This window comes from Pituophis catenifer, unplaced genomic scaffold (genome assembly GCF_029215685.1).
Source record: "Pituophis catenifer annectens isolate HBS135680 unplaced genomic scaffold, rPitCat1.0.hap2 SCAF_2, whole genome shotgun sequence".
NCBI lineage: Eukaryota > Metazoa > Chordata > Lepidosauria > Squamata > Colubridae > Pituophis > Pituophis catenifer.
In genome coordinates, this window is record NW_027256882.1 from 27365868 (window position 1) to 27375959 (window position 10092).

The following is a 10092-nucleotide window of genomic DNA, read 5'->3' on the forward strand; positions in this document are numbered from 1 at the left end:
AATAGAGATTCTCAATCCCTTTTCTCCTCAGCTCAATATTCCTACAGCTCTTCGTCATCAGGTTCATTTCCAAGGCAGAACAGCTTGTACACGTGAAATGGTTGTTTTCATTGGGCCTTGGGTCTATTCCCAACATGTCTGTCACCCATCACACACTTTTCTCTTTTGGAGATCTCCTGAAGGCAACCACCATTTTCAGTGCACCCACAAACCCTTAATGCAGTTTGCACAATGTTAAGGTACGAAAGAGAACAGTTTCTCCCTCTCCCGTGTGATAGGGACCCAGAAGCAGCCATCATTTTCCACCAAAAAATGGAAACCACTTCCACAAATCCATCACATGGCCCAGGGTTCAATCCTGGGCACAATGAAAATAACAGCTGCTTCCAGGACATAGACATGAGGCCCAGGGATGCGTGTCCTGCCCTCTTTCCCTATTATGAGGTTCAGAGATCCTCAAAAGATGAGGAGGGAGAGGTTGTGAGGCCTAGTGGGGTGGGAGTCGGGCCTAAGGACTACAGGGACCCAGTGGGAGTGAAAAGGCCCGTGGGGACCCTATGGGGGAGGGAAGGGGTTAGGGTAGAGGAAGCCTTTGAAAGGCAAGTGTGGGCCTCTGCTGTGCCCCCAACCTTTTCTGCTTAACGACTCACAAATTTATTTAAAGGCCACATGAGGGAAAACAGAAGGTTGGGGGTACTTCAGCAAAGCAGTCTTGCTTAAGGGCCGTTGCAAGATGCAAAACTAATTAGTTATATCTCAAGGACTACTTGTATGCTGGCTGGGGTAATTCTGGCACTCAAAATATGGAGGACACCAAGATAGAAGGCTGAAACTCCGCCTGTGGGAATTCCATTATCAATATACAAAAAACACCACCCAAAAGCCTTTTTGAGGACTTCCACTGATAACCAGAAACAATTATTTATCTTTTATCAAACTAACATTTTCCATTTTCTTCTCCCCATCTACAGGTCTAATCCTGAGATACATTTGAGTAAAAAGAATCAGGCAGAATTCAAATAGTAAATGTCTAACCTACACTTTTTTTCTTTAATAAATTTTCATTCATAAACATAACAGTGCATTCTTAGATTATCATTTACAAATAAAACAAAACCAAAGAAAGTTGGTAGTAAATATTAGCACACAAACTAATACTGATAGTAATAACAGCAGTAATAATAATATAACCAAAAAGTTTAAACTAAGTTTCTTCTTACATTAGCCTACTTATATTTTTATCCATTACTATGTTTATAGTTGGGGACATGGTGGCTCAGTGGCTAAGACACTGAGCTTGTCAATCGAAAGGTCGGCAGTTTAGCGGTTTGAATCCCTAGTGCCGTGGAACAGGGTGAGCTCCCATTACTTGTCCCAGCTTCTGCCAACCTGGCAGTTCGAAACCAAGTAAAAAATGCAAGTAGAAAAATAGGGACCACCCTTGATGGGAAGGTAACAGCGTTCCGTGCGCTTTTGGCATTTAGTCATGCCGGCCACATGACCACGGATACATCTTCGGACAGTGCTGGCTCTTCAGCTTTGAAACGGAGATGAGCAACGCTCCCTAGAGTCGAGAACGGCTAGCACATATGTGCAAGGGGAACCTTTACCTTTATGTTTATAGTTACAGTGGGGCAAAAAAGTATTTAGTCAGCCACCAATTGTGCAAGTTCTCCCACTCAAAAAGATGAGAGAGGCCTGTAATTGACATCATAGGTAGACCTCAACTATGAGAGACAAAATGAGAAAACAAATCCAGACAATCACATTGTCTGATTTGGACAGAATTTATTTGCAAATTATGGTGGAAAATAAGTATTTGGTCACCTACAAACAAGCAAGATTTCTGGCTCTCACAGGCCTGTAACTTCTTCTTTAAGAGGCTCCTCTGTCCTCCACTCATTACCTGTATTAATGGCACCTGTTTGAAATTGTTATCAGTATAAAAGACACCTGTCCACAACCTCAAACAGTCACACTCCAAACTCCACTATGGTGAAGACCAAAGAGCTGTCGAAGGACACCAGAAACAAAATTGTAGACTTGCACCAGGCTGGGAAGACTGAATCTTTGGAGGGAGTTGAAAGTCCGTGTTGCCCAGCAACCGCCCCAAAACATCACTGCTCTAGAGGAGATCTGCATGGAGGAATGGGCCAACATACCAGCAACAGTGTGTGCCAGACTTGTGAAGACTTACAGAAAATGTTTGACCTCTGTCATTGCCAACAAAGGATATATAACAAAGTATTGAGAGGAACTTTTGATATTGACCAAATACTTATTTTCCACCATAATTTGCAAATAAATTCTTTCCAAATCAGACAATGTGATTGTCTGGATTTGTTTTCTCATTTTGTCTCTCATAGTTGAGGTCTACCTATGATGTCAATTACAGGCCTCTCTCATCTTTTTAAGTGGGAGAACCTGCACAATTGGTGGCTGACTAAATACTTTTTTGCCCCACTGTATATATCTCTTTATTTTCAATATTAACATTCATACATAATTTTACTTTCTCTAATTTCTATCTCTTTTCTCTATCCATTTATAACCTACACTTTCAATGTGAGATCACAAACTAATTTCAGGCCTTCTCTAAACTCATCAACTTTTGTCTCATGTGGATTTCCTTGTGTGCAATAAGAGATGATTTACGCCTGAAGTATCGTCCACAGACTGGACATATGAAAGGTTTCTCCTCTGTGTGTAAAACTACATGATTTATAAGGTTAGAACTAGTACTAAAATCTTTCCCACAATCTGGACACTCATACAGCTTCTCTCCTGTGTGAGTTCTCTGGTGTTTCACCAGGTCAGAATGGTAACTGAAACTTTTACCACAGTCTGGACACTCATACGGCTTCTCTCCTGTGTGGGTCCTCTGGTGTATCAGCAAGTTGCCATTTTCACTAAAACATCTACCACATTGGGAGCACTTGTAGGGCTTCTCCCCGGTGTGGGTCCTCTGGTGTTTCACAAGAACAGAAGGGTAACTGAAACTTTTCCCACACTCTGGACACACATATGGTTTCTCTCCTGTGTGAGTCCTCCGGTGTTTTCCCAGATTAGAATGGGAACTGAATGTTTTCTGACACTCTAGACACTCATACGGTTTCTCCCCTGTGTGAGTCCTCAGGTGTTTCATCAGGTTAGAACGGTAACTGAAACTTTTCCCACACTCTGGACATTCATACAGTTTCTCTCCTCTATGTGTTGCTTGGTGTATCACCAGGTTGGAATTCTGACTGAATCTTTTCCCACAATCAGGACATTCAAAGGGTTTCTCTCCTGTGTGAGTCCTCTGGTGTATCACCAGGTGGGAATTCTGACTGAAACTTTTCCCACAATCAGGACATTCAAATGGTTTCTCTCCTGTGTGAGTCCTCTGATGGCTCACTAGGTCAGAATTCTGACTAAAACATTTCCCACAATCAGAACATTCAAAGGGTTTCTCTCCTGTGTGAGTTCGCTGATGTCTTACCAGGTTGGAATTATGACTGAAACTTTTCCCACAATCAGAACATTGAAAGGGTTTCTCTCCTGTGTGAGTTCGCTGATGTCTTACCAGGTTGGAATTGTGACTGAAACTTTTTCCACAATCAGGACATTCGAAGGGTTTCTCTCCTGTGTGAGTCCTCTGATGTATCACTAGATGAGCATTTGTAATGAACCTTTTCCCACAAACAGGACATTCAAAGGGTTTCTCTCCTGTGTGAGTTCTCTGATGTATCAGCAGGCTGCAGTACTGACTGAGACTTTTCCCACAATCAGGACATTCAAGGGGTTTCTCTCCTGTGTGACTCCTCAGGTGTGAATTTCCAATGAAACGTTTTCCACAATCAGGACAGTCATACAGTTTCTCTCTGGTGTGAGTCCTCTGATGCATCACTAAGTTGCCATTTTTGCTAAAGCATTTACCACATTGGGAACACTTGTAGGGCATCTCTCCTATGTCGATCCTTCCATGAATCAAAAAGGGGCAGTTCTGACCTGAGCTTTTACCACATTCAGATAATTAGTATGGCTGTTATCCAGAGTGGATTCTCTCCTGTATAATTGCTTGTCATTTGAAGTCTCCTTTTCTCACAATAGGCACATCTATGGAGCCGGGCATCATTTTAGTCTGTAAGATTCAATTGAAAATGTAGTTATTGTTTGTAAAAGGGTTGCAGAAGATGTGAATAAAAGAAGTATATGTTACAATGAAAAAGCAAACATGTCACAATGTTAAAATAATCTTACATTAATTATGACACATTTGACTACTGGGATCCAAGTTCCATTATCCATTCAATCATGAAACTCACCTGTTGACTTGTATCAGTCACAAATTCTTAGCCCTGCAAAGGGTTATCATCAAATACAGTTAAGAGAAAAACAAACTACACCCTCTTTCTTCCATAGGTATGAAGAAGCTAAGTTCTAGGTCCATGATGAAGCCTGGATGAAGCTGTCTATCTAGACCCGCTCCAGTCCGGCTTCCGGCCTGGGCACAGCACGGAAACGGCATTGGTCGCGTTGGTGGATGATCTCTGGAGGGCTCGGGATAGGGGTTGCTCCTCTATCCTGGTCCTGTTAGACCTCTCAGCGGCTTTTGATACCATCGACCATGGTATCATGTTGCACCGGTTGGCGGGGTTGGGGGTGGGGGGCACCGTTCTGCGGTGGTTCTCCTCCTACCTCTCTGACCGGTCGCAATCTGTGTTGACGGGGGGGGCAGCGGTCGACCCCGAGGCACCTTGCTTGTGGGGTGCCACAAGGGTCGGTCCTCTCGCCCCTTCTGTTCAACATTTATGTAAAGCCGCTGGGTGAGATCATCCGTGGCTTTGGGGTGGAGTTCCATCAGTACGCTGATGACACCCAGCTGTACATCTCCACCCCAGGCCACCCCAACGATGCCCTTGAAGTGATGTCCCAGTGCCTGGAGGCCGTGCGGGCCTGGATGGGGAGAAACAGGCTCCGACTCAACCCCTCCAAGACCGAGTGGCTGTGGCTTCCAGCGTCCCGATATAGCCAGCTGACGCCATCGCTGGCTATTGGGGGCGAATCACTCGCCCCCACGGAGAGGGCTCGCAACTTGGGCGTCCTCCTGGACGCACGGCTGTCTTTAGAAGATCATTTGACGGCCGTGGCCAGGGGGGCTTTTTATCAGGTTCGCCTGATACGCCAGCTGCGCCCCTTTCTAGATCGGGACTCTCTACGCACAGTCACTCAGGCACTAGTCATTTCCCGCCTGGACTACTGCAACGCTCTCTACATGGGGCTCCCCCTGGGGTGCACCCGGAGGCTCCAGCTGGTCCAGAACGCGGCCCGCGCGGGGGATTATGGGGGCGACGAGGCGCTCCCATGTGACACCTCTCCTGCGCGAGCTGCACTGGCTCCCAGTGGTCTTCCGGGTGCGCTTCAAGGTGTTGGTGACCACCTTTAAAGCGCTCCATGGCTTAGGGCCAGGGTACTTACGAGACCGCCTTCTGCCACCAATAGCCTCCCACCGGCCAGTACGCTCGCACAGAGTGGGCCTCCTCAGGGTGCCGTCCGCCAGACAATGTCGGCTGGCGACCCCCAGGGGGAGAGCCTTCTCTGTGGCGGCGCCCACCCTCTGGAACAACCTTCCCCCAGAGTTACGTATAATAACAGACCTCCGGATTTTTCGTCGGGCCCTGAAAACCTATTTATTTCAACAAGCTGGGCTGGCCTGAGTTAAATTTTAAATTGATTTTAAATTGGGTTATCTTAATTTCGGCCAAAACATTTAATTATTTTAATATTGTTCTTAAATTTTGTATGCTTTGTTTTTATCTTGGCTGTGCACCGCCCTGAGTCCTATTTGGAGAAGGGCGGTATAGAAATTTAATAAATAAATAAATAAATAAATAAATGATGGCGAACCTATGGTGCCATCACGCGGAGCCACAGCTGGCGTGCCACCTGTGGCTCTGCGTGCCACAGGTGGCACGCGGATCCATATTAGTGGGCACGCCAGCTCAGCTCTGGGGCGCATGCGCTCGCCAGCCAGCTGATTTTCGGGCCTTCTGGGCCCACCAGAAGTAGGGAAACAGGCTGTTTCCTGCCTCTGGAGGGCCTGGAGGGGGGTGGGGAAGGCCCGTTTTTCTTTCTTACCTGGCTCCAGATCCTCTCTGTGTATCTGGGAACGGCGAAAACAGCCTTTCCCACTCCCTTGGAGGCCCTACGGAGGCTGAAAGGGCCCATTTCCCCACTCCCGGTGGGACAGGAAGTGACGTTTTTGCCTGTCCCCAGCCTCCAGAGACTCCTAGAGAAGCTCCTAGAGACTCCTAGAGAGGCTCCTAGAGACTCCTAGAGAAGTTCTGGAGGCTGGGGACAGCAAAAAAGTCACTTCCTGTCCCACCGAGAGTTGGGAAATGGGCCCTTTTTAGCCTCCGTAGGGCCTCCAAGGGATTTGGAAAGGCTGTTTTCGCCGTTCCCAGATACACAGAGAGGATTTGGAACCAGGTAAGAAAGAAAAACAGGCCTACCAGGCCATCATGTGCCAGGAGCGGGGGGGGAGGGGAGGGGGTTGCATACACATGCGCGTGGGCACGTGCGCACGCGACCCTCCCCCGCCCCCCCCTCTCCTGGCACACGATGGCAAAAAGGTTAGCCATCACTGTACTAGGTGTTTGCTAGTCTCCGGCATTGAGGTTGTGTTAAATGCCAAAGGGTAAAGATACTGACGGGGACCTTAGAGAAGCAATTGTTGCCACTCATCTACAGTTGTTGAAATTAATTTTTTTCTCATTAATATACACTCAGTACCCCAACATGACAAAATGAAAATAGAAGGCAGAATACTTTCTGAATACAATGTATGTGAATGCTCCAACACTTGAAGTTTTAAAGAAGAGATGGGACAACCATATCTCTGAAATGGTATAGGTTTCCTACCTGAGCAAGGAGTTGGACTAGAAGACTTCCAAGATCCCCTTCAACTCTGTTATTGTTATCTACAATGCATTCAGAAACTATTCAGCAGTGGTGGGTTCCTCCCGGTTTGGTCCGGTTCGGCCGAGCCGGTAGCGGTGTCGATATGTCACCAAACCGGTTATCCCCCCCGCCCCCCCACGTTATTCTTACCTTTTATTTGGTCCCACCCCCAATCTATTGCTGCCTCCTGAGTCCCAGCTGATGACTAGAGGGAAAAAAACTGTTTAAACTCTTGCCACGGGGCTTCAAACGGCCGTCCTACAGCTGTTCAGTGTTAAAAGCAAACAAACGAGTCGGGTCGTAAGTGCGAGGACTGATCGTAAGTGTGAGGACCTTTCAGAAATGACTCTGACCAGCTAGCCACGCCCACCTAGTCACATGACCTCCAAGCCACACCCACAAAATAAGCCACGCCCACAGAACCGGTAGTAAAAAAAATTAGAACCCACCCCTGCTATTCAGACCCCCTTCACTTTTGTCAATTTTGTTATGCAGCAGCCTGATTCTACAGTTGTTAAAATTCATTTTTTTCTCATTAATCTACACTCAGTACCCCCATCATGACAAAATGAAAACAGAAGTACTGAGTGTAGATTAATGAGAAAAAAAATGAGTTCCAACAACTGTAGAATCAGGCTGCTGTATAACAAAATAGACAAAGTGAAGGCCCCCCCGAATATTTTCTGAATGCACTGTATGTGAATGCTCCAACACTGGAAGTTTTAAAGAAGAGATGGGACAACCATTTGTCTGAAATTATATAGGTTTCCTACCTGAGCATTAGGTTGGACTAGAAAACTTCCAAGGTCCCCTTCAACTGTTATTTTTATCTGGGAAGGGTTATAAGACTATTTCAAAACAGTTAAAAATTCCATAATTCTACACTCCACGTTCATAAGTGGAAAACACTGAAGACAATTGCCAATCTTCCCAGGAGTGGAAGGTCCAGCAAATTCACCCCAAGTTCAGACTGTGCAACGCTCAGAGAAATTACAATAAATCCAAGCATTACATCTCAGGTTCTACAGGTCTCATTTAGCTTGTTAAATGTTAAAGTTCATGTACAATTAGAAAAAGACTGAACAAGTATGGTTCATTTGGAAAGGTTGCCAGGACAAAGTCTCTTCTTTCTAAAATGACATAGCAGCTCATCTGAGGTTTGCAAAGTTAATATCTGAACAAATCAAAAGACTTCTGGAACACTGTCCTTTGGAGAGACGAAACCAAAGTGGAGAAAAAAATTCCATTCCATTCCCTATTCCTATTCCCATTCCCATTCCTATTCCATGTTTGGTTAACATTGGATTATGTAACAGGAGAATGATTGCAAGCTCACCATCAAATCTACAACAGAATGGCTGAAAACTAAAAGAATCAAGGTGTTGCAACTGCAGTCTAAGTGCAGACCTCAACCTGATTGAAATGCTGTGAAAGGACCTCAAGAGACCTGGGCATCAACAAATGCCTACAAACCTCAATGAACTGAAGCAATGTTGTAAAAAAGAGTGGGCCAAAATTCCTCCACAGCAATGTTAGACTGATAAAAGTCATACAGAAAACAATGACTTCCAGTTATTGGCGCTAAAGGTGGCTCTACAAGCTGTTCAATCATAAGATGTTACTTTTTCACACAAGGCTTCTCTATTTCGGCTTTTTTTTTTTGTGTAGAATAAATGGTGACATGATATGTCAAGCGTTATTGTTCATCTGAGGTTGTGTTTACCTACCTGCAGCGGTTGGTAGCACCAGAATTGATGCAACTCCTTTTCCTGCCTCTTCATACCCACAGAAACTTCTGAAGTGCAGTCATTGAATGTGCTACGATGACCACAAATTTGTGTACAAGATGAATGTGTGCTTTTACAGTGCCATTGTAACTTTGGAGTCTCAGGGAATAAGTGGTAAGTGAGGACCACCTATACAACTAAATATCCCAAAAGGTCCCCAATAGCTACTTCCCCCCCCCCCAAAGTACGGGATTAAGCACAATTGAACCTGCTTAATACACGGATGGGGCACCAATAGGAAATATTGTGCTTGTGGACTTGGAAGTAAGAAAGCAGATGAAAATCAGTCCAATATTGTTGCCAAGAAAACAGCAAGTCCGTAACAGAATAACAGAGTTGGAAGGGACCTTGGGGGTCTTCTATCTAGTCCAATTCCCTGCTCAGGCAGGAGACCCTATGTTAGTCTGGACTAACTGATGTCCAATCTCTTCTTTAAGACTTTAAGTGATCTAGCACCCAGAACTTCTGGAGGCAAGCTGTTCCCAAGGAATTAATCTGAACTTGAAGGAGACTTTTTAAATTTTCTCACCAGCAGAAAATTGCAGCCACCAGTGTTAAAGCGTGGAGCACAGTGGACTCAAAATTTGGAGAGTGAAAGAACATGTAGCAGCAGCTAATATGCTTCAGCCTAGTTGCTTCTCAGCTTCCACATCATGGAGGAAACCAAACACAGCCCTACTTGCTCCCAGCTTCTCCTACGATCTGCCCTCCACTCACCTTCCAGATGTGTTTCGACCCTGGGAAGAGCAGAAAAACCACTTGGCAAGGCACTTTCCTCCCATGAGTGATCCGGAAGAAGTTCCTCTCTTCCAATCCTTTCTAGCACTGCTGTACTCTATGGTTTTAACTCAACTTTAAGATGAACCAATATGCCTAATAAGGGCTTTCTAGCAAGTGATATGTGACTGCCATCTCCCGATAGGAGGCAAAAGAACAGCTTGCTTTGTCTCTGCTAAGGCGTTTTGCAAGATGTTTTCACTGATTAAATGCTATCAAGTCGTTTTCAACTTCTAGAAACCTACCTTTGCAACTATTAGATGTTAGATGATCCATGTGAAATAGTGAAATGTGACACTATAGTACTTAGCTTGTGAAGATTAGCTGGGTATGTTCTAAGTCAAAAGAAAAAAATAGAACAATTATTAAAAATATATGGAAAGTTGTGAAAGTGTGCAAACTCCCATGATACCAGATTTCAAACCATCAAAAATAGTACAATTTGTAATCCGGAACTGTATCAGGCAGTCATAGGAGGTCTGTTTATGTAGTATTTATCACATATTGTGGCCAGATATTACCAATTCAGTCAACATTTTAACCTGCTACACATAACAACATACACAACAAAATTGGTTAGGAATTA

The 10092-nt window shown here is 44.9% G+C and overlaps 1 protein-coding gene across 2 annotated transcripts; it reads right to left on the reverse strand.

Moving 5' to 3' along the window:
* Positions 1-2463: 2463 nt before the first annotated feature.
* Positions 2464-9488, reverse strand: LOC139311923 (zinc finger protein 135-like). Of its 2 annotated transcripts, none has more exons than XM_070936448.1 (2): positions 9447-9488; positions 2464-4123 (listed from the first exon to the last, which is right to left on the reverse strand). In XM_070936448.1, the coding sequence occupies exon 2, from the start codon at positions 3941-3943 to the stop codon at positions 2585-2587; it is 1359 nt and encodes a 452-aa protein (XP_070792549.1). In that variant the 5' UTR covers positions 3944-4123; positions 9447-9488; the 3' UTR covers positions 2464-2584. The 2 variants fall into 2 exon arrangements, with proteins under 2 accessions (XP_070792549.1, XP_070792548.1); XM_070936447.1 differs by lacking the exon at positions 9447-9488 and adding an exon at positions 8670-8727.
* Positions 9489-10092: the final 604 nt, after the last annotated feature.

Excerpts from the sequence above, each read along its gene's own strand:
- LOC139311923 (XM_070936448.1), bottom strand. The coding sequence starts at position 3,943 with ATGCCCTACAAGTGTTCCCAATGTGGTAAATGCTTTAGCAAAAATGGC.